This window comes from Salmo salar, chromosome ssa17, assembly GCF_905237065.1.
Source record: "Salmo salar chromosome ssa17, Ssal_v3.1, whole genome shotgun sequence".
NCBI classification, from domain to species: Eukaryota; Metazoa; Chordata; class Actinopteri; order Salmoniformes; family Salmonidae; genus Salmo; species Salmo salar.
The window spans coordinates 68398446-68423528 of NC_059458.1; the positions used below are offsets into that span (position 1 = coordinate 68398446).

Genomic DNA, 25083 nt, shown 5'->3' on the forward strand with positions numbered 1-25083 from the left:
GTACCCTGGGGCCCAGACTACGGTATTCCTGGGGGCCCAGATTATGGTATGAATGTCTGTTGCTCCGACACAGTTGTTACATCAGTGATTCTGCTAATCAAGGTCCTAGTGAGCAGCTAATTGATAGAGTCAGGTGGGTTAAATTATCGTTGGAGCGAGAGTCTGAAGGAGGGTAGTTCTACAGGAGGAAGATTGGGCATCTCTGCCAAGAGACCGTTGTAGTTCTGTGAGGTTTTCCAGTGGCTCTTTATAAATTAATCTTTCATCGCTTACCCACACCCTCTCTGAAAATTAATTGAGGTTGAGCAGGCGAGGAGATGCCTGAGGAATGGCAGATAGACGAGCTGAGATAGAACCATTAGCTCAGAGAGCGATCCAAGTTCAGTTTTTAAGATGGCCTTCTCTTGTAGGCTTTGGAAGGGTGCATGCATACTTCAGCACGGTGACTGAGCAGGATCAACACATAAACACAACACAGGGTCTGAGCATAAACTCCATAGCATCACTTATATATTTCTGAGGTCACTGCAACAAGCTTTTAAATGCCATAAATCATCATGATTGTTTGATTAAGGTTATTGCAAGCGGATCCCATTGTGTTTACAATGTTGCTCTTGGGAATAGTCCAGCTCAAGGTTCACAAATTCCTTTTTCGAATGCTTTCCCAATAAGATTTTGCCATAGTTTTTTTTTCTCAGTAGTGGAAAAAGTACCCAATTGTCAAAGTAAAGATACCTTAATATAAAAAGACTCAAGTAAAAGTGAAAGTCACCCAGTAAAATGCTACTTGAGTAAAAGTCTAAAAGTATTTGGTTTTAAATATGCTTAAGTATCAAAAGTAAACATAATTGCTCAAATATACTTAAGTATAAGAAGTAAAAGTATAAATGATTTAAAATTCCTTATATTAAGCAAACCATTTTCTTGTATTTTTATTTATTTACAGATAGCCAGGGTCACACTCCAACATCATTTACGAACGAAGCATGTGTGTTTAGTGAGTCCGCCAGATCAGAGGTAGCAGGGATGACAAGGGATGTTCTCTTGATAAGTATGTGAATTTGACCATTTCTGTCCTGCTAGGCATTCAAAATGTAACAAGTACTTTTGGATGTCATTCATACGTAATCTGAAAATGTATGGCGTAAAAAGTATGTTATTTTCTTTAGGAATGTAGTGAAGTAAAAGTTGTCAAAAATATAAAGTACAGATAACCCAAAAAACAACTTTAGTAATTCAAAGTACTTTACACCACTGTGAATTTCCCAAACAGACAAATCTTTTAAGTAGATTTATTTTCCAGAAGCACCAGACGTGACCTAAGGACTGTTGGTCCGGCAAAAGAGGGGAGGAAAGCTATTTCACGTCCCGTTACGATGAGGCACAAAGCCTTGGGGTTGGTTTGTGACAAGCCACCGCGTATGAGGTCAGCGCTGACAGGTCTGCCATTTTCTCCTCAGCACCGAGGAGTCATGTATCAAATGAGAACCCCACATGATGGAGGAAGCATGCCATGGTGTCAAGTGTTGCCCAATTGCTGTCTAAGCGTCAACTGAACATCTAATGCTACCCAAACGTTATGTGAGCGTTAACCGAATGTTGCCGCTCATCCTCTGGTCAGGAACTGGGTCATGGTGGACAGTGGCCATCCAAAACCCATAGACTGAGGTCTTATTGATATGATTGACATGGGAAGTGGGAAAATAATACCCAGAGTAAGATCTTGACCCAGAGTATCTTGAATTGTGTTGAGAGAGTATGTGTTGCAGAAAACTGTATTGCTGCAAGAATCTTTGTCTGAGGGTTTACTTTAGGAGAGAGTGCTTGACAGACAGACAAGACAGACAGACATATGAAAAGAGTGAAACAAGCTGTAATTTACACTGTAAATGTAATATTAAAACGTGAATATAACATAATCATATAGTATATAATGTGAAGACCCAACCCTTTAAAAATAGCAGCTGTTATACAGTTTACAAGTTTATAAACAGAGTGACCCTATATAGTAAAAAAACGATGTAAATAAGACATTGGAAGTGGAAAAGTTTTTTGTTTTTTTTACACACACTACTTTACATCCTATTTACATAACAGTAAAATACACTCACAGCTCTCTGCGCCAATTCTATTGTACACTATTGATTCCTGTCCACCTAAAAAAAAAGGCACTGAACAGGTCAAATACCGTGACATAGTTTAACCTAACACACTGAATATTTTAGGATATAGAAATGGGTGAAATAAGTCTTCTTAGGGGCCCAGTTTGAAGAGATCATTAGTCATACATACACACCTGCTTTCTGTGATTATAAAAATGATGTCATGACTGGTTTTCAGCACTGAAAGAAAGCTATTACATTCCCCTATGTCATTACACTTACAGTATTGTCAGTATTGTTAAAAGACAAATGACTGACAAAGTGGTATGTTTTGGAACACAAGCCATACTTTTCATGTAATCCGTATAGCCATTCAGTGTACCTCCAGTAATAATAATGATTGACACTGAGTTTAAAACATGTATCAAATAAAAAGCCGCCATAATCTTCACCTCTTCTATTAGCGAGACATGTCGCTTTGTCGACGGCAATCGCTGGCGCCCTCTCACGAGGGCCAGATGTATACAAATAAATAAGACTGCACACTACGTTCTAATCCGTTTAAATATAAAAACAGAGAGTAGAGAGGAAGCAACTCAACTGACATCTGGTGTGAGTGAGCCAAGGAAAGGCCCAGATCTATAAGACCTATTAAATAACAGAGTGCCAGAAATACACTCAATAAGAAACTACTAAATGTGTACCCTGACCACATAACGCACACCACCAGGGGCTAGTGTAGAGTTCCCTCCAAAACTGGAGACATGTTAGCCAAACGTTAGCAGTTAGCCTACATGGCTAAGTAACTGTTAGCATTAGTTAGGGAACAGTTATTGAATAATCTTCCCAAAAACAACCACTTGGTGAATGGTGAGAGTTAGGACCTGTCTAGAAACAACCTTTTGCTCATAGCCCTACTCCCCAGGTACTGGTGTAGAGCAGTGTATACCAACTCCAGTCCTCAAGTATCCCCAACAGCACACATTTGTGTTGTAACCCTGGACAAACCTGATTCAACTTGAGGTGGGCTTGATGATTAGCTGACAAATTGAATCAGGTGTGCTTTTCTGGGACAACAGAAATGTGTGCTGTTGGGGGTACTGGAGGACTGGAGTTGGTATACACTGCTCTACACCAGTACCTAGGGGTTAGGGCTATGAGCCTCCTGCTATGAGCTAGAGGTTGTTTCTAGACAGGTTAACTCCCACCATTCACCAAGTGGTAACTTCTGAATGAATGAACTTTTAGCCATTACATCATGTGCCCTCAACGTGACCCAGTAGCCATGGATCGTACCAAGTCCTGTCTGGATCCCTCCTCGCATGGCTCTGGTTTTGGTTCTGATCAAATTCAAGTATTTTCCAGGAGACAATACTGAGTCATCCATACCATTCCTATTGTCATGTGGGCAGAGTGAGAGAACAAATCAATTCACCCCTCTTTATGGCTTAAGAGTATTCATATATTTCACCAAAAAAAGCAAGCTGCCCATGTGCCAGAAACTATTGTTTAGAAATGTTATTAAAGCTAATGCCTCAATCACAAAGACAGTGTCAATACATTTTTGGTACACCAGAAATACATTAATTTCCAATGGAATGCTACGTTTGCCTTGCAGCATTGCGTTGCAGAGGCAGTTGCAGTGTGTTCTTTATGGTGCATACTTTGGATTTATCAAGGTATGCATCACATTGTATGCGTAGACAGCTTGACAGAAATGGTAGCAGAAGGTGAATGTTGAACTTTTGTTGCACACAATTCAAATGAAGCTGGGTACTATTTTGCGCAATGACGCTGTCGGTGTGAACAAGGCGTAACAACCTGGTCCTGCATTAATCAATTTGCATATTATAAGAATCCTTCATATCCTTTTCAGCCTCTCTGAACATGTCCTTTTATTCCCAGCCTCTGAATATCCCAAAATATCTCTTCCATTCATGGTGTTTTTTCCCTCCAAAAACTGAAGCGACATCCAGCCACAAAGCCCCAAAATGGCTGCTTCCCATAAAGTCAGTTTCCTCATTCTTACATCTCCCAACCTTCTTGTTAGTTAGGCATCCTCCCGGCTTGTGGTAGTCCTAAATATTCCACCCCTCCTCTTACAGTGCTGTCGTACAGTCCTGAATGCTCCACCCCTCCTCTTGCAGGCTAGTGGTACAGTCCTGAATGTTCCACCCCTCCTCTTGCAGTGCTGTAGTACAGTCCTGAATGCTCCACCCCTCCTCTTGCAGGCTAGTGGTACAGTCCTGAATGCTCCACCCCTCCTCTTGCAGGCTAGTGGTACAGTCCTGAATGGAGTGGTTTGGTCTGTGCTTCTTCCAGTAGTTTTTCCTCCAACCTGGAGTAGTGTATGAAGACTTTGTGGATCCACCCCGAGTAGTAGGCCACATTGACGAAGATGGCGGGCCGCCGGGCCAGGGCGCAGCCCCGGCCGTGAATGCTCACGCCCACGATGACTTTGCTCTCTCGCTCCTGGCACACCAACGGGCCACCGTAGTCTCTCTGAGGGACGAACCAATAGCAGGTTAGCGTGGTGCTCATGCAGCCAATCAAAAGGCATTATGGTAGATATACGACTAACTTGAAGTAATAACTGAGTCACGCAATGTCGAGTCAATGCATGTTTCAGATAATGTAGAGTAATGTTTATGAAGCTCACCTCACACACTCCCTGGTCTTTCCTGCCCCCGGCACACACTTTGCTGTCGGTGACAGGCAGGGTTTTGTCGTGGAGCTCAGAACACCAGTCGTTACTGACCATGGGCAGACTCACAGCTTTCAGTGCCCCCTCATATCCTGTCCCTGGACAGGAAGTAGCCGGAAATAAAGCAGGAAACAGTCAGTCTACTGTCCAAACACCATATTCCAAACCTATAACCCTGGACAACATGTTTGGTCTATATGGTGTCATTGTGGGGGACTTTATTCACATATTCGATACATGATATCCTAAGGTCTCTTTTCTTACAATATCATGGATCTCTTGATCCAATATCCCCCCCCATCTCTTCACCACACAATAGCATGAAACAGAGGTCATACAGAATACACTCAGTCGCCAGTTTACTAGGTACACCCATCTAGTAGCGGGTCAGACCCCCTTTGCCTCCAGAACTGCCTCAATTCTTCGGGGAATTGGAAACATTGCTCAGTTGGTATCAAGGGACCTAAAGTGTGCCAGGAAAACATTCTCCACACCATTACGCCACCACCACCAGCCTGTACCGTTGACACCATGTAGGGTGGGGCCATGGACTCATGCTGCTTACGCCAAAACCTGACTCTGCCATCAGCATGACGCAACAGGAACCAGGATTCATCTGACCAGGTGATGTTTTTCCACTCCTTATTGACCAGTGTTGGTGATTGCGTGCTCATTGGAGACATTTCTTCTTGTTTTTAGCTGATATGAGTGGAACCTGATGTGGTCGTCTGCTGCAAATAGCCCATCTGTGACAAGGACCGACGAGTTGTGCATTCCGAGATGCTGTTATGCACACCACCAATGTGCCGTTATTTGCCTGTTAGATTGCACAATTCTTGCCATTCTCCTTCGATCTCTCATCAACGACCTGTTTTCGCCCACAGGACTGCCGCTGACTGGATGTTTTTGTTTGTTGCACCGTTCTCAGTAAACCCTAGACACTGTTGTGGGTTAAAAGCCCAGGAGGCCAGCCGTTTCTGAGATACTGGAATTGGCACGCCTGGCACCAATATCATACCATACTAAAAGTCGCTTTGGTCACTCGTTTTTCCCATTCTAACGTTCAGTCGAATAGTAACTTCATATAGCAGGTCACGGCCACGTGACTCACTGTCTGTAGGACGGGGTGGTGTACCTAATAAACTGGCCACTGAGTGTATTTAGATAATACATAAGACACCACACAGGAACAGTCATGTAGGGCAGTACCTTTGGTCTCTCCCCAGCCGTACATGAGACAGTTGGTTCCGTCTGTGACCCTACAGCCTGCTACTGGGAGCTGGATGGTGAAGGCATGCTCAGAGAGAGGGGCAGGCCTAGGCGTGGACACAAACACATGAATGAATAAATAAATGCTTGCTGTGCCTACAAGGCATGATTGAGAATAAATTAATGATGGATTGATTGATTATATTTTTTAAATGTATTTTACCAGGTAAGTAAAATGGCTGACTGTCTCAATGAATGAACACTATTCTTACTTGGCCAGTTTGAGCAGGGCCAGGTTGGATCCCTCTGGGCCACAGACCACGTGTGCGATGCGGAGCCTGGGGTGGTCCAAGGACGAGTTGAGGTGAAGGAGGCCCACCTGTACGCTGTACTCACTCAGGTCTGGAACACTGAGGACCACAGACTACTGTCAGACACATTCCAAATAGGGTTGACCACACATTGACCAGTCAGTATAAACTGAACATAGTATAAGCTGAAGAAAAGATTGGCCACAGCTTGTATAAACACTATAATACCGCAGTATTCTACTCTATATGAACACTTATCATTGGCTACATACTAACCACAGCTACCAGCATCACTAAACTGACAATAGAACGCCTCAGCATGCACTCTACAAACTCACTCAATCTGGCTCATCAACTAACTGTGTTCAGAGACCCACATACAGCACATTGCATAGTCAGCAACAAGCTACTGAACTAATGCCAATGGCCACAGTCTTGATGGAAGCAAGGTTCTGTAATGTCGGCATGAGGAGTACAGCTAAACCCCTCACTAGGAGTACAGCTAAACCCCTCACTAGGAGTACAGCTAAACCCCTCACTAGGAGTACAGCTAAACCCCTCACTAGGAGTACAGCTAAACCCCTCACTAGGAGTACAGATAAACCCCTCACTAGGAGTACAGCTAAACCCCTCACTAGAAGTACAGCTAAACCCCTCACTAGGAGTACAGCTAAACCCCTCACTAGGAGTACAGCTAAACACCTCACTAGGAGTACAGCTAAACACCTCACTAGGAGTACAGCTAAACCCCTCAATAGGAGTACAGCTAAACCCCTCACTAGGAGTACAGCTAAACCCCTCACTAGGAGTACAGCTAAACACCTCACTAGGAGTACAGCTAAACCCCTCACTAGGAGTACAGCTAAACCCCTCACTAGGAGTACAGCTAAACACCTCACTAGGAGTACAGCTAAACACCTCACTAGGAGTACAGCTAAACCCCTCACTAGGAGTACAGCTAAACCCCTCACTAGGAGTACAGCTAAACCCCTCACTAGGAGTACAGCTAAACCCCTCACTAGGAGTACAGCTAAACCACTCACTACTAGAATACCAAGCATGAACGATAAGAATGCATTAGGAGTTTAACACAGTCTAGATGGGGAGGAAACAGTCCAGGTCTTATCTGATTGACAGACTCATCTTAAAGTTGGATTTCTGCACTCATTATCTGTGGATGAGGCCTGGCCTGATTTGTTGCCAAAATGTCTCAAATGACTATGAAGTAATTGTAAGTTCACTGAATAAAAGCTCCTTCTAAATGACCCTCTTATTTCAGTGTGTCATCATAAGGCACAGGAGTTTTCCTCACCATAATATTATTGACCACAGACACTGTTCCTTTGTAAAGTGTCTTTAGATTCTTAAAAAGCGCTGTACCAATCACATGTTTTTTTTAAAGTATTATATCCTATATCTCAGGCTCAAACTGTCTGTATGACTTACAAAAAAAACTCCTGGCCCAACCTCATATTTCTGGTGTACTATGATTGAGATAACGGCAAAAAGTAACAAAAACCTATTGAAAAAATGGGTGAAAAGCAAAAGCATAATCTAAAGCCCATACGTCCGTTAATACACTACATGGATCAAGGAGCTTTTCATTCAAACTGCTATGGCAGATCTGGACACAGTGACATGGTCCGGGCCCAGACGCTAAACACATCTGTAGAGGCTGGAGCATCCTGGGCCATATCTCAGCTCTGCTGGGGCAGAGGGTCTGTCACTAGCTCTATCATAAACAGGATATGGGCAGGCTGCATCTTCACTTAGAATGAGATTGGGGGGAAAAAGGAAGGAGGTAGATGGGAAGAGGGAGGGAGGGATGAGAGAGAGATAGACAGAGACCAACAGAGGAATGGAGAGAGTAGTAGGGAGAGGGAAAGATGGAGACAGTAGGAGGAAGATAAATAATAAGAAACTGATAGAGAAGCAGAGAGAACGTATGATACAGACTCCCCAGGTCTTTGTTTTAACTCTGTTTCCATTCAACACCTGCTCTCCTCTCTCTCTTCTCCCTATGCCTCCTGTCTCTCACCTCTGCTTTGAATGAGGGAAAAAAGAAAGATGGATGGAGAGATTACCAGGAGGAGAAGCACTGTTGATCCGTCAGCACCCATTCCTCTCGGATCAGCGAGCCCCCGCACCAGTGAGTGTTCCTGGGTAGGGAACACAGGACATCATGATAGAGCATGGGACTAAGCTCATAGACGCTGTTTGTACTGTATCCAACTCTTAATAAAAAAATATGTTTTACAGTCACACAGGTGCAGTGAAATGTGTTGTTTTACAGAGTCAGCCAAAGTAGTAAAGCACCCTAGAGAAATTAGGGTTAGGTGCCTTGCTTAACGACAGACAGATTTTCCACCTTGACCTTTTGGTTACCAGCCCAATGCTCTAACTGCTAGGCTACCTGCCGCCCTCTTCCATCCATATCAAGTCATACAGTCAAACCTTGCGGTCCTCAACGTCTGGACATTCTTTCATAATGTGTATGGATCTGTCTCAAACAGCACTCCATTCCCTATTTAGTGCACTACCTTTGATTAGGGCCAATAGGACTCTGGTCAAAAGTAGCACAAATAGGCTGCCGTTTGGAACGAAACTTGTGAGGAGTAGATGGATCGTTATCCTGCATGGCACCAATAGAAAAGTTGGCATACACACAGAGGTCACCAAAAGGTTGATTGTGATCGACAGGAACAAGAATGTCTCTGGTATGTTATCTACACCAGCCCACATCACAGTGCATGTCACCGACTCAGCCCCTCCCCGGCGGGCCACCAGCTATGCACAAACACACCATACCCCCAACACCCTGACCCAACACACCCTACTAAGACACAGGCAGTTGCGCTGACACATACAGTTGAAGTTGAAAGTTTACATACACCTTAGCCAAATATATTTAAACTCAGTTTCACAATTCCTGACATTTAATCCTAGTAAAAATTCCCTGTCTTAGGTCAGTTAGGATCACCACTTTATTTTAAGAATGTGAAATGTCAGAATAATAGTAGAGAGAATGATTTTATTTCAGCTTTGATTTATTTCATCACATTCCCAGTGGGTCAGAAGTTTACATACACTCAATTAGTATTTGGTAGTATTGTCTTTAAATTGTTTAACTTGGGTCAAATGTTTTCACTAGCTTCCCACAATAAGTTGGGTGAATTTTGGCCCATTCCTCCTGACAGAGCTGGTGTAACTGAGTCAGGTTTGTAGGCCTCCTTGCTCGCACACACTTTCAGTTCTGCCCACAAATTTTCTATAGGATTGAGGTCAGGGCTTTGTGATGGCCACTCCAATACCTTGACTTTGTTGTCCTTAAGCCATTTTGACACAACTTTGGAAGTATGCTTGGGGTCCTTGTCCATTTGGAAGATCCATTTGCAACCAAGCTTTAACTTCCTGACTGATGTCTTGAGATGTTGCTTCAATATATCCACATCATTTTATATTTTGTGAAGTGCAAAGCACCCCCACAACATGATGCTGCCACCCCCATGCTTCACGGTTGGGATGGTGTTCGTTGGCTTGCAAGCCTCCCCCTTTCTCCTCTAAACATAACGATAGTCATTATGGCCAAACAGTTCTATTTTTGTTTCATCAGAACAGAGGACATTTCTCCAAAAGTACGTTCTTTGTCCCCATGTGCAGTTGCAAACCGTAGTCTGGCTTTTTTAATGGCGGTTTTGGAGCAGTGGCTTCTTCCTTGCTGAGCGGCCTTTCAGGTTATGTCGATAAAAGACTAATTTTACTGTGGATATAGATACTTTTGTACCCGTTTCCTCCAGCATCTTCACAAGGTCTTTTGCTGTTGTTCTGGGATTGATTTGCACTTTTCGCACCAAAGAGTGTTCAACTTTAGGAGACAGAACCTCGTCTCCTTCCTGAGCGGTATGGCGGCTGCGTGGTTCCATGGTGTTTATACTTGCGTACTATGTTTGTACAGATGAATGTGGTACCTTCAGGCATTTGGAAATTGCTCCCAAGGATGAACCAGACTTGTGGAGGTCTACAATGTTTCTTCTGAGGTCTTGGCTGATTTGTTTTGATTTTCCATTGATGTCAAGCAGAGGCACTGAGTTTGAAGGTAGGCCTTGAAATACATCCACAGGTACACCTCCAATTGACTCAAATTATGTCAATTAGCATATCAGAAGCTTCTAAAGACATGACATCATTTTCTGGAATTTTCCAAGCCACAGTCAACTTAGTGTATGTAAACTTCTGACCCACTGGAATTGTGATAGTGAATTACAAGTGAAATAATCTGTCTGTAAACAATTGTTGGAAAAATTACTTGTGTCATGCACAAAGTAGATGTCCTAACCGACTTGCCAAAACTATAGTTTGTTAACAAGAAATTTGTGGAGTGCTTGAAAAACAAGTTTTAATGACTCCAACCTAAGTGTATGTAAACTTCCGACTTCAACTGTTGTGTAAAAAATACCACTGGAGACACAACTCACCACTATAACTGTTTCTCTGTCTGGAGACACAACTCACCACTATAACTGTTTCTCTGTCTGGAGACACAACTCACCACTTTAACTGTTCCTCTGATGGCTCGCTCATCACAGCAAAACAGGCACATGGCAGACACTTTCACTACAGGAATCATGAGGATAATGTAAAGCACTTTACTGTTTGACCAAATCATGGTTTTAGATGCCCCCCAAAAAATAGGACATTTTGAGTGAGGTGACAATTTTTAATATGTTCTTTCTACGTTTATAAGCACCTTTCCGTTTTTTATGATCCATGATCTTGGCTGTCTACCTCATGGTTTCCCAAACTCGATCTTGTGGCACATTTTGGTTTATGCACAGCTGGTTGAAATAATCACAGCTTTATGATGAGTTGGTTATTTAAATGAGTTGTGTAGTGCTAGGGCAAAAACCAAAATGTTCACCCGGGGAGGAGCAGGTCTCTTTGTTGATGCCGCATTTGACTTTGAATGTGAGTTTGTGACCGTAGCACAGCCAATCAGAAAACCGGGCCAGCCCATCTTGATAAAGGGGTCACTGTATAAAAAAGAAATTGCACAAAAATCTCAACAGGCCCATGGGCCGATGGCCATGTTACTTTTTATTTTTGATTATTTGTCCATTTCAACCATAAACTGGTTCATCCCATCTGGCATTTGCCAGATGGCCAATTCGCTCCTGGACTGGTCGATAGGGTTTAGTTTTTTAAAGTCATGTTTAAAACTGAATCTGAGCGGTAGATCTCAGCCTGCATTTTGACTCAGAAAGTGATCTCGGCTCAAAAAAGTTTGGTCACCACTGACAGAGTATGACTCAAAGTAATGAGAGGTGGAAAAGGGTTCCAGAGCAAAAAGCTAATAAAACAGCACCAGAACTATATTGATTGATGTTGAAGTATCCGGTAACATGGGTAGTTTGAACGTGGAAGCATGCATATGATCAGCAGCCAATCATTTTGTCTCTGTGGTTTATTTCATTTTTTTCCCAGTGAGTCCAAGTTTAACCTGCCTATGTTACGTGAGTCTTCAACTTCCATCAATGTTTTTATATTAATGTCTTCCCTCTATTTGTCTTTGAACAGAAGGATGCAGATACAGCACATAAAACACATGGGCATGTTAAGTCTTTCATACAACAAAGGTCAGTACACTCTTAGAAAAAAAAAGGTGCCATCTAAAACCTAAAATGGTTCTTCAGAAGCAGAACCCTTTTGGTTCCAGGTAGAACCCTTTTGGTTCCAGGTAGAACCCTTTTGGTTCCAGGTAGAACCCCTTCCACAGAGGGTTCCACATGGAACCCAAAGGGGTTGTACCTGGGACCAAAAAGGGTGCTCCTACGGGGACAGCCGAAGAACCTTTTTGGAACAATTTTTTCTAAGAATGTACAGCTGTGTTCTAGCACAAACATAGGGCTGCCAAAACTAACACTTTAAGGACTTCATCTTCAGAGCAATAACAAAATGGCACTTTGCTGAAAAGTGTTTAGCGTAAAATGATATAGCAGGAGCACTTGTTTGCCTTCGAAACCGACAGAAGACTCAAACTAGGTGTACCACGCTTATGTGATGAGTCACTTGGCCTGAGACCTCAATGCCTAGACTTCAGCTCAGCTAGCTAACCTAAGACTTATGTTAGCTCCTATAGCTAATGCCTTTTAGCTCTATTGGCTAACACTGTCCTGCGCAAGAGACGTGGGTTCAAACCCAGGTCAGTCACACATTCAGTAGGGGTGTTCCTGTGCATTCAGTAGGAGTGTTCCTGTGCATTCAGTAGGAGTGTTCCTGTGTAGAGGGCTCTTACCCTTTCTGGATGCTGACAACCCAACTACCATCCTTAGCCTTGTGGACCTGGGTTCCTCCAACAATCCGGGTGGTCTTGTGGATGAAGCAGGATGTCTTAAACACGAGAGAGATGCCTTGGGGTAAGAGAGAAGACAACTCATCTGGGTTAGACTCTGGGGAAATATTTTAACTTTATATTATTACTAAAGAAGAGAGTATGCTTGGTCCAGGTTCAACGACATTGAATGGCAGCGGAAGTGATCAGTTATCCAGCCAAGCATGAACTCAGGTAAGAAAGAATGAAAAAAAAGAGGAAAAGAGAAGAGAACAAGAAAGATAAAGAGAGAAAGAGAAAAAGAAAGAAAAAGGGAATAGTAAACAAGAGAATGCTACATTAATATGACACTCACTTCTTGGGTGGGCAGAGATGTTCGGAGACTTATCACCTAAAACAAAACAATTCAACACACGGACCTCAGACAGGACATAATATATTTCACATGAACCCACTCAACATTAACATACAAAGCTCACATCCTCAACTCCTCCTCAAAACTATTCCTACCATTTAGTCATAGCTCAAATTATCTCTGCATCTATCTGCATCGCAGTTGGGCGGCTATATTGAATTGAACCCACAGCAAATAGATTTCCTCCAGCCAAGCTCCCAAAAACTTCACAGATCGACATGTTTTACATTACGGAGATATAACCGCGAGGCCACTTGAAAAAGCTCCCCATCAATGTGAACCGATTACAGTCCGCCAAAGATGATATAGGGTACAACAAAAACAAATCACTAAACGGCTTTGCAAATAATAAAAGCGGTCTGGATGAGATTCGACATCTGTTTGGAGTTAGTGTGTCCGTTCTGTGCCAGTAAGCTAAGTGAAACCACTGCACTAACCCATAACATAACTGTAACAAGTGATGTAAGTGAAGCTTTGCGGCAAATTTCAGTCGTTAGACTACGTATTTCATTGCAGTATTACAAATGTGCAATAATCTCGTCAACGTCACAAACAAAGCGATAGCTGTATTACTCATGGAACTAAGATCATTGCTGTGTTGTTGATGTGCCATAAGATCGATTGAACAACACTATGAGAGCTGTGAGTGTAGCTAGACTTTTCACTGGACTTTTATTCAATGACATTCAGTAAATTAAATGTAATTGAAGACGAAGCATCATCTGATGATTGGGCCGCTGATGACACCTACTGGGTCGGAACTCAGGTCTCCTGTGCACGACAATACTATGTTAACCGTCTGAGCTAAAGCCTAGGCACTAGCTCAGGGAGCTAACACAAGATGAGGTTACTCACCACACGAGCATGGCTGACTCAACCATCTCCATTATTGATTACTGTAGATGTAAGGTGGATGTAGAAAGATGAAGGGTAGATGTAGGAGTGTATAGGGGATGAGACAGATTGGATGAAGACAGTTTTTTTGTACAGCGTTTGAGCTTTTCTTACAGCGTTTGAGCTTGCAGTAGTCCCATGGGATAGAGGGGTCCGTAGTGTGACACCAGGGGCCGTGCTTATCCTGGTCTGGATTCCTGCACAGGTTCCTCTCCAAACCCACACTGGATTCTCCACTGGAAAACATATGCATAAGCACATACAGAGACACATACTGTAGATACACATACTGTACGTAGGCACACACACACACATGGAAAAGTCTGACACCATAACTGCATTCAGGTTGGAAACTTTGATTCAGCTGTTACTATCGGGGCAGTGAATCCTCAGAGTTCCAGCTATGCAGAGGCCTTACAAGGAAGCAAAGCAGTTTTGTGAAGAGTGCTCCGGGGAATATGAAAGTATGCAATCACCACGGTTCATACAAGGAAGAAGCTACAGACTCAACTCAAAGATACAGTCCAAACACTAAACGTGGACTCAAGATCTGGTCGTATACTTCATAGACAAAACCAAGACTAAACTGAGCCTAAACAGATGCCTTCAGTAGTCTTGTTGAAACAGCAATTCCAGTCCTTCAGTTTCATACATTCAAAATAATTGGGATATCTTTAGATATGATCAATTTGTTGGAAGGCTTGGATCAGGATTGACTGGTACCCTCAGAAAAACACAATGTGAGGAGAGGGGGAAACCGATTTGTCAGCCAGTGTGAAGGTAATTTCACTTTCCCCGCCAATGTTAAACAAGCCGTAACCTTTCCGCCATTTTTCTACGCCGACCCCTTGACCTTGTGCGAGGGGCAGACTCGCTGGCTGCGGGCCACATGAGGGAAGCTGATTGGCTTTGATCTGCCGGGCCGAAAAAGCACTTCCTGGGGTTACGGGTCAGCTCTGGCACATGTCCATCTGTTTCTGCCATTTTGGCTTTTAAATTCCTTTAAATGAAGTAATTCTAACAGCCAGGGCTAACGATAGCTACGGTACTTTAGCATGGGGGCACACGGATGTGGAGAGAGGGGCAGACTATGCGCCCCTCCAGGGTGGCTTGTTCTGGAAGTTCTGAAAGCACCGTAAGGCTTCCTCTGTCAGCTAGACAAATAATAGCAGGCCCAGGACTGACCCGGGTGGGGCCCCTGATTTCCTGTCGTTGTTTGTTTTCACGGCTTAGCTTTATTCATTTACAAGGGGATTTTCTCTAAGCAACGGGAAATAGCTTGTCAATAAACAGTTAATCGAAAAAGCCAGAGAATTTGAAAATGTCAAAGAAACCTTCACATACATTGCTTGAACCCATAGTTCTACTTTTTCCTCATGTGAATATGGATTGAGAGGTAAGTTCCAGTTGTGTGTGGCTGGTAAGTGTGTGTAATGTATGAGGTTTACCTTACCTGTTGCTATGAGTTGCCCACAGTCCGCAGGGAATTCCTGATCTGGTCTTGGATAAATTGCCTGTGTAATTCCCTCCATTGTCCTCATAACAATCTGGGACAGAAAGAGATAGAGAGAAGGAGAAAATAAAACACTAAGTAGTCTCAATAAACCACATATAGGGTCAGTTTGAGATTACCATCTACAGTCTCTCTCGCTCTCTCACAGACACGAACGCACACACAGCTATAGCCACAGTGTAGAACACAGCTATAGCCACAGTGTAGAACAAAATATGTTGATTCAATGTAAAATTGTTAGGCTACCAGCTGCAATAGGATTGTTAGTTTGTTCAATAGAAATGTTGTTGAGCAAAACTCACAATCCTATTACAGCTGGTTGCCTTACAATTGTGCATTGAATCAACATGTTTGTGTGCGTAGGTCCACTGAGAGACAACATTCTGATATTGATGCCGTCGTAAAAAAGGCACGTTGAAACTGGGCTCGATTTGTGGTTTGGATCAATTTAACATGTTGGGCCAATCTATAATTGGTGGTTCCCAAATGGAATAAAAGAGACAGGAAGATTTCTTCCCTCATATCGACTGTTGCTAAGCAGAACCAGAGGTACCTGTAGTGACCAAAGCACTCTCTTCCTCCAGAAAGCTCTTTTGAAATGCAAAGCATAGACATGTATGACAGAGAGAGAATTACAGCAAATGTTGAATTTCTGTCTGACCATTTGTTGTTTCTTTTTGTAATTTGAGGAAAATGAATTTGTAGGGCAACCAAACCAAAACCAAACATGCCCAGAAGAATGCCAGTAGTCTGTTTCAGTAAGCGACCACAGCTCATTCAATATATTGCAGCTGAAATTTAGAGGTCAATTGCAAATACAGTACATAGCAAGCCATACACCCGATTACACCACATATGTAGTCATTCATATAGCATACAGTATATTGTTTAAACATCCACACACATACATGTACATACAGTTGAAGTCGGAAGTTTACATACACTTAGGTTGGAGTCATTAAAACTCGTTTTTCAAGCACTCCACAAATTTCTTGTTAACAAACTATAGTTTTGGCAAATCGGTTAGGACATCTACTTTGTGCACGACACAAGTACTTCTTCCAACAATTGTTTACAGACAGATTATTTCACTCACAATTCTAGTGGGTCAGAAGTTTACATACACTAACTTGACTGTCTTTAAACAGCTTGAAAAATTCCAGAAAATGATGTCATGGCTTTAGAAGCTTCTGATAGGCTAATTGACATAATTTGAGGTGTACCTGTGGATGTATTTCAAGGCCTACCTTCAAACTCAGTGCCTCTTTGCTTGACATCATGGGAAAATCAAAAGAAATCAGCCAAGACCTCAGAAACAAATGGTAGACCTCCACAAGTCTGGTTCATCCTTGGGAGCAATTTCCAAACACCTGAAGGTACCACGTTCATCTGTACAAACAATAGTACGCAAGTATAAACACCATAGTACCAAGCAGCCGTCATACCGCTCAGGAAGGAGACTCGTTCTGTCTCCTAGAGATGAATGTTCTTTTGTGCGAAAAGTGCAAATCAATCCCAGAACACCAAAGAACCTTGTGAAGATGCTGGAGGAAACATAGGACTCGTTTTACTGTGGATATAGATACTTTTGTACCAATCGACATAACCTGAAAGGCTGCTCAGCAAGGAAGAAGCCACTGCTCAAAAACCACCATAAAAAAGCCAGACTACGGTTTGGCCATAATGACCATCGTTATGTTTAGAGGAAAAAGGGGGAGGCTTGCAAGCCAAAGAACACTATCCCAACCGTGAAGCACAGGTGTGGCAGCATGTTGTGGGGGTGCTTTGCTGCAGGAGGGACTGGTGCACTACACAAAATAGATGGCATCATGAGGCAGGAAGATTCTGTGGATATATTGAAGCAACATCTCAAGACATCAGTCAGGAAGTTAAAGCTTAGTTGCAAATGGGTCTTCCAAATGGACAATGACCCAAAGCATATTTCCAAAGTTGTGGCAAAATGGCTTAAGGACAACAAAGTCAAGGTATTGGAGTGGCCATCACAAAGCCCTGACCTCAATTTTATAGAAAATTTGTGGGCAGAACTGAAAAAGTGTGTGCGAGCAAGGAGGCCTACAAACCTGACTCAGTTACACCAGCCCTGTCAGGAGGAATGGGCCAAAATTCACCCAACTTATTGTGGGAAGCTTGTGGAAGGCTACCCGAAAAGTTTGACCCAAGTTAAACAATTTAAAGGCAATGCTACCAAATACTAATGGAGTATGTAAACTTCTGACCCACTGGGAATGTGATAAAATAAATAAAAGCTGAAATAAATCATTCTCTACTATTATTCTGATATTTCACATTCTTAAAATAAAGTGGTGATACTAACTGACCTAAAACAGGGACATTTTACTAGGATTAAATGTCAGGAATTGTGAAAAACTGAGTTTAAATGTATTTGGCTTAGGTATATGTAAACTTCCGACAATTTTTCACTGATTAATGTGTTTTTGTAAATTCAATATTATTCATTTAAATGATGCTGTCTATTCAGTCTGTTTAGTGTGGGAGAACCATAACGCAACATGTAATTCTGGGTGTACTAAGTGAATAAAGGTGGTGGTGATTCAGATGTATTGTATGGGGCCAGTGTGCTGTTGTGTCTCAGTAGAATCAATAATTGGCATGCTCAACACAATAATCCTTCCATCAAAGTCGTTGGGTGCCGGGTTGGAGGATCATGTCAACTGGAAAACAAAACTGTCTCACCTTCTGTGTCGATGTTCTCTGTCTCACACCGGGGTATATTGGTGCAGAAGGCTAGTCTCTGGTTAGGATCTGTAGTGAAGCACCATGGGATCTCTGCACCATCTGGGTTCCGACAGTAGTTCTCTCTCAGGTCTCTGTGATGTAAGAGAGAGATAAGTACACACCAGTTAAATAGGTGCTTCCCAAGTGGACATACGTAATAATATGACTGTATGTTGCCGTTTCCCTATATTTCTCATACCAGTGACAGAAACAAAAGAAAACCCATGTGGCTATTGAATGACATCATCACTCACTTGCACTTGTAGTTCTGCGGGCTGTAGGTGTGGTTATGGGGGAACTGGGAGTCCCAGCGTTGACATGTGACGCCCGACGGGGTGACGCTCACAGTACCGTGGTAACTCTGTCCCTGCTCCCTGAAACACGACGATGTAGCATCCACATCAGAGTCATTACCTGGGTCTGAGACAGAGGGGGAGAAGTAGAAGGAAGGAGAGAGAGAAACCAGACAGAAGGGAGAGAGAAACCAGACAGAAGGGAGAGAGAGAGAGAGAGAGAGAGAGAGAGAGAGAAACCAGACAGAAGGGAGAGAGAGAGAGAGAGAGAGAGAGAGAGAGAGAGAGAGAGAGAGAGAGAAACCAGACAGAAGGGAGAGAGAAAGAGAGAGAGAGAGAGAGAGAGAGAGAGAGGAACCAGACAGAAGGGAGAGAGAGAGAGAGAGAGAGAGAGAGAGAGAGAGAAACCAGACAGAAGGGAGAGAGAGAGAGAGAGAGAGAAACCAGACAGAAGGGAGAGAGAGAAACCAGACAGAAGGGAGAGAGAGAGAGAGAGAAACCAGACAGAAGGGAGAGAGAGAAACCAGACAGAAGGGAGAGAGAGAGAGAGAAACCAGACAGAAGGGAGAGAGAGAGAGAGAGAGAGAGAGAGAGAGAGAGAGAAACCAGACAGAAGGGAGAGAGAGAGAGAGAGAGAGAGAAACCAGACAGATGGGAGAGAGAGAGAGAAACCAGACAGATGGGAGAGAGAGAGAGAAACCAGACAGATGGGAGAGAGAGAAACCAGACAGAAGGGAGAGAGAGAGAAACCAGACAGAAGGGAGAGAGAGGCAGGAAGAAGGGAGAAAGAAAAGAGGGGGAGAGGGAAATGAAAGATGAATCTCACAGAGAATGGGTCATGTTTAGCCTAGAGACAAATGATCCTTAACAGTCAGTCCAGATGTAGGATCTTAATTTGACCAGCATTATCGAAGCAAAATAATCCTGTTCAGTCCATAATGTTGCTTGATCACTGGTTAGGCTATTAGCTGGATAAAAGTTGGCTAGATGAAAAGTGCAATACTCTTAATATACCGTGTGCGAGTTTTTATTGAACTTATGTAAATCACAAACCTATGTATTTTCCACAGTGCAGGAAACTTCTCAGCAAAATAAGAGTGATCAAATTAAGATCCTATATCTGTAGTACTGTATGGTCTATGATCTGTCTATTTATCCAAAAAAGTGGTGCCCCACCACGAGACATACCGAAACCAACACTACAACAGACTTACATTATGAGACTAATGGGAAGGGGCTGTAGCCAACTCTTCCATCTCTGTCATGCCATTCAATGAACGAACAAAGAGGCTAATTGCACAAACAGACTGGACACCCAGGGTAGGTTATCTGAGTGTCTGAGTGTCAGGACAAAGTGGGTATAAAAACAGATGATGAGTATCTGAAAATCTGAGTTTCTGATATCCAACAGATTTTTGGGGAGTTTAGACAGGTATCTACAACCTTTATCTGTTAAGTACTAAAATACTTAAATACTTTTCAAACATAGCTCTCAAAGCTCTACAAAAGGCTACAAAAAAGGAATCTCTACTATCTAGCATCTGCGAATCCCCTCTATCCTATACTGGCCTCATTCATGGTGTACAGTGTACCATACCAGGTTTTGGCAGGAAGAACGTGCATGTGTGGGTTGAGCCTAGCTAGATCCCTATTGCTTGGGTAGCTTGGCCTCTTACATGTGACTGTAAGGGTGGGTTACTATAACGAAGGCCTGATGGATGTGGTACTCACCGCCAAGCCAAACAACCCTGCATTTAGCCCGCCTAACAAGGCTTCCTGGCCCTCCGGTCTCCAAAAAACGATCCCGAAAAATCTCAGAAGTCCGCTTTTTCATGTTACAGTGTACAGGGACGGATTTGTTGGAATTTCTGCAACCCCTCCGGATTTGTGCATCTATACTGTTTGATAAATGAGCCGCGGACAGAAAAAAAAGGGAATGTTTGGAGAGGAGGACAGAAGGAAGATGTTCTTTTGGCTTGATGTAATGCATGCCGGCATCTAACGTCAGGTCACCTTTGTTATCTACAGGTTAGGCAGTGCAGAATCCATCTGGACAAATTATTTTTTACTCCCCGGTTGTAAATCACGGTCCTCAGCCGGGCGGGGCCGTGGGCTCAAGGTCAGTGTTGAACATCCATTTGGATGAAGAATATCAAACTGTCTAAAAGTGGTTTCTATCCTCTTTTTCGTCACACACACACACACACACACACACACACACACACACACACACACGTCATATCACGCACATGCAAGTATGCAGGCACACACAGCGAACCCCCCAACACACCCTCTCATCCTCCCATCTTGTCAAGTCCTCAGTTGTAGTACCAGGGTTTCAGTGGACCTTGCCTTCTACAACACTTCTGACAATCTGTTATGGTTTCAACATCCATGGTGTTACAACTATGGCGCCTGTGTGTTCTGTTGATAACGATGATGAACATTACTCCCAATCTATTGGAACTGTCTGTGTCAGTAGCTATTGAGCCATTCTGGCTACTCCCCTACAGTTAATATATGTCATAAGGGTGAATCCTAATGTCCACTTAAAGGGACATTTCTAGTTAGTCTTCCATTGACATCAATGCATGACTAAGGATGAGTTTACACAAGCAACCCAATTGTGATCTTTTGCCCAATTATTGGCGAAAGGAGCTGATCGGTGAAAATACCAATTAGTGGAAAAAGATCAGAATTAAGCTGTCTGTGTAAACCCAGCCTTAGTAAAAATTTGAAGTGGAAGTTAGGATTTGACCAATAATAAAAGTTTCATAGTGCTTTGTTGTGTTTGACTGGTCTGAATTAAGCGTTTTAAACCGTCAAACTCTCCCTTCCCTGCAGTTGACAAACAGCCTACTTGTCCTCACTCTGAGGTAAATAGATTTCAGCTTAGAGCCACATGAAACACTAAATATCCCAAACAAAGCCTCTCCCTGTCTCCTTTGGAAGGCTCCTATACTTATCTCGTTATCCCCAAAACCACCATTGTGGCCCCTCAACCAAAAAAACTTTGGCACTCCCAAAACCACCACTTCAATCAGTGGTTGACCTCGCAAAATAGGTTTCTAACCTCAAGGCTGTTTCCTGGCTAAATAAAGTTAGAAAGCCCTGCTACAGACTCAGTGTGGTCCACTCTCTTCCCCTCTGATCACAGTAGAATCCCCATACCGATAAATACATCAAAATATTGAAGAGTTCTATTGAATTCTGTGGGAGTCTCGCATTCTATTCCGCTGCTATGAAGGACTAATGGGGAGATTATGGTTGGTTTAGTGAAGTTGTATGGGCATATATAGTTTATAGAAAGGGAATGTGTGTGAGAGAATGGTAAAGTATTGGGAGGGACAGGGGGCCCCTCTCTCATAGAGGGAGCTGTGACATCGCATTAATGAGGATCCGGACGAGGTGTGTGTAGGAAAATGTGTACCATCCATTATTCTTCTTTACTATGCAAGTGCTTCCTTCCCCACCTCGACCCAACACAACACAACAGAACACAAAACCAGACTGATTATCTAACATGTCTGTCCTTCCACTCTCAGCGTTGGTATGCCATACCAGTATCATTAGACAGTTTTCACTGTTTGGGATAAAGAGGAAGACCGTAGGAAAGTGCACACACTCACCACACACACTGATGTTGCAGTACTCCCAGGGTGTTTGTGGGTCCATGGTGTAACACCACGGACGCACACGGTTGTCTGGATTCCGACAGTAGTTGTCATTCAGCCCTTTATCAGGGTACCTGTGAAGAAAGACAGGAAAAAAGATGAAAAAGACAGACAGAGAGCGAGCGAGCTATGCTACATGTGTTCATCTCCTGTGTATTAGGATAGAGGGTGTGTGTGTGTGCAGCTGTGTAGGGTGTGTGTGTGTGTAGAACTTGATGAGAGACTGCAGTGTGGTTGGTCTGACTATACATATACACGTCAATGGGGGAGAGTCACTCAGGCTTTCATCCACTGCATACAATAAGGTTTAACTAACAGCAGTGGGCTAATCCAAAGATCAAACAATTGACTTTGAAGTAATAAAAAGGAATAATTCATTTAAAAGTAAGTAACGTTAGCCATAACTTACTGTGCTATAAATACATAGGTTATGGGTTTCCTCACTCACTTTTTAGGTTGGTAGGGGTGTCTGTGGGGCTTGGATGAATCCCATCTCTGACACTCCTTCCCACTCTCTGTGTGATCCATCGGCCCTTTGTAGTCTTCCCCGTTACACCTCATACACTCCACTGCAAATGCAAAAACAACGTTAACACAACCTTCCCACAATGGCATAGAACATATTGGACACTATATTAAAGATGACTAAACAGTCAGACTTTCATCTTATTGTCAAGTTGATCACTTTAATAATGTTAGCAACATGCTTATCTCTCAATCTTTGTACAATATTCAATGAGAACTAAGATACTGGCATACTAAACATTTCTTGACACGGGTAGTGAATTGGGATTCCCTGGTGCATCAAAAACAACATTCTTGTTTGGCTACAAGAGCACAAGATATGATTTTCTAGGTTGTTATTGGGATAACAGAGGGTTGTTATCAGACTGTAGTGGTACACTATTAGCAAGCAGAGTTCAGTTGAAAAAACATGGCTGCTTTTCGCCAACAAATCAGCTTCACTCCAGTAAATGACATATCAATGTGGACCACCTCATACATTTCAAAGATGTCTATGTTGGGCAAACCAAAGGGCCAGTTTTCCGAGCACAGATTAAGCCTAGTCCTAGACTAAAAATAATCTCCATTGAAAGTGCTCTTAAATCCAGCACTAGGCTTAACCTGTGTCTGGGAAACTGGCCCCAATGTGTAATTGGACTCTGCTGGTTGTGGTGTTACCTTGGGAGCACTGAGGCAGGCCACACTCTTGGTGCCTGACCTCTGGCTCTGTAGTGAAACACCAGGGCCCACTGCTCTCGTTCTTGGGGTTACGGCAGAAGTTCCCGTTCAGGTCCTTCTTGCCTAGTCTTGCCGGCTGGAAGCTGAGGGAAAGTGTGGAGAAAAACACTACTAAGCATAAAGTGGGAATGACCAAATGTGTGTGACAGGCATGAAAGGAGTTGCTGTTTTAGGACTGATAAAGTTGTAGAACTTAATTTTGTTTAAGATGGGATTTCTGTAGGTTTCTCTTAGATATTGACGTGAATTGGGGGCCCTTAGCGCCGAAGGCTAGCACGCTAAACACGAAGAGTTGGTAGAGTCGCAACATGCTAACTTAGCTACATTATCTTGGACCATGGTAATATAGTGTAATAAAAATGTATGGAAAATATTACCTTCTAGTATATCATCCCTTCACATCTCACTATATTACCAGGGTTCCTTATTCCATTCATTCCATGCCCTCAGGCCAATCCACCAGTAAATGCTTCCAGTCTGACCTGTAAGTCAGCCAGTTACTGCTACACATGCACAGAGTCTCACAACAGGGATTTCACCACACAACTACGAATCAGAAACAGCAGCTCAAACATTTCTTGTTTTCGCCAACTTCACAAATTGAAACAATCTATTTCTTCTGCTTTGTACATTAGTTCAGCGGAAGGGTCAGGGGAGACAGACACCTTTTGGGAGTAAAAGCACCATGTGAAGCATATTGCCTGTAACAATGGGGCCATGCCAGATAAATGTACACTGTAATATTCATCTTCTGAAAAGCTGGCTTTTAGAGAGAGAGAAACAGAGAGATCGAGCTCCAGAGAAAACAACTGACTGGGTTTTTAAACCAAGGGAAAGGGGATGTGATTGGGTAAGGGAAAAGGACCAGGTGTCTTCTGATTGGCGACACCTGTGAATAGGGGAGAAGGAAAGAAAATACACACAGGATACACACACAGGATACCTGTATCCGTAACACTCCCACCCTTAAAAGAGCAATCCTATAAGGATTGCTACCAAAGTATTTACAAAGTATACCCACAAGATCAAAGGCAACCTTACGAAACATACAAAAATCATCAGTTTTACACACACACACACGAGACAAAGCATCTGCTAATACATTAACAGAACTCTTTTTGTGGCGGATCTCCAAATTATAATTCTGTAGAATAAGCGCCCAACACATAAGGCGCTGGTCCTGGTTGTACATCCGGTGGAGAAACACTAAGGGGTTATGGTCCGTATATACAATCACTGGTAGGGAACTGGAACCAATATATACTTCAAAGTATTGCAGAGCTAACAACAAAGCTAGAGCTTCTTGTTCAATGGTTGCATAGTTTGCCTGACATGTTACATTTTCATGAAAAATAACACACAGGATGATCCAGTCCACTCTTGTCCTGCTGCAGTAGAACAGCACCAGCACCTCTGGCACTAGCATCTACCTCAAGTTTAAACGGTTGTTCAAAATCTGGAGCAGCAAGTACAGGGGTATTACATAAGAGTGCTTTAGCAGTATCAAAAGCTACCTGACAATCAGGGGACCACTCAAACAATCTAGCCGGACTGAGCAAATCGGTCAATGGAGCAATTACCGCAGAGAAGTTTACAGAAACTACGGTAGTAGCCAACCATCCCTAAAAAGCGGCGTAGCTC

General features: G+C 43.0%; 1 protein-coding gene across 1 annotated transcript in view; it reads right to left on the reverse strand.

The window, feature by feature from the left end:
* Nucleotides 1-1872: 1872 nt before the first annotated feature.
* The window catches only part of LOC106576483 (hepatocyte growth factor), a 39491-nt gene continuing 16280 nt past the window's right edge, over nucleotides 1873-25083 (reverse strand). Inside the window, exons 5-18 of the mRNA XM_045700025.1 lie at nucleotides 23383-23525; nucleotides 22649-22769; nucleotides 22156-22274; nucleotides 18488-18653; nucleotides 18192-18325; nucleotides 15417-15510; nucleotides 14078-14199; nucleotides 13010-13045; nucleotides 12619-12733; nucleotides 8411-8485; nucleotides 6288-6425; nucleotides 6016-6122; nucleotides 4762-4904; nucleotides 1873-4604 (exon numbers count right to left, since the gene is read on the reverse strand). Coding sequence (XP_045555981.1) covers nucleotides 4377-4604; nucleotides 4762-4904; nucleotides 6016-6122; nucleotides 6288-6425; nucleotides 8411-8485; nucleotides 12619-12733; nucleotides 13010-13045; nucleotides 14078-14199; nucleotides 15417-15510; nucleotides 18192-18325; nucleotides 18488-18653; nucleotides 22156-22274; nucleotides 22649-22769; nucleotides 23383-23525 — 1741 coding nt within the window. The 3' untranslated portion in view covers nucleotides 1873-4376. The remainder of the gene's footprint in view (nucleotides 4605-4761; nucleotides 4905-6015; nucleotides 6123-6287; nucleotides 6426-8410; nucleotides 8486-12618; nucleotides 12734-13009; nucleotides 13046-14077; nucleotides 14200-15416; nucleotides 15511-18191; nucleotides 18326-18487; nucleotides 18654-22155; nucleotides 22275-22648; nucleotides 22770-23382; nucleotides 23526-25083) is intronic.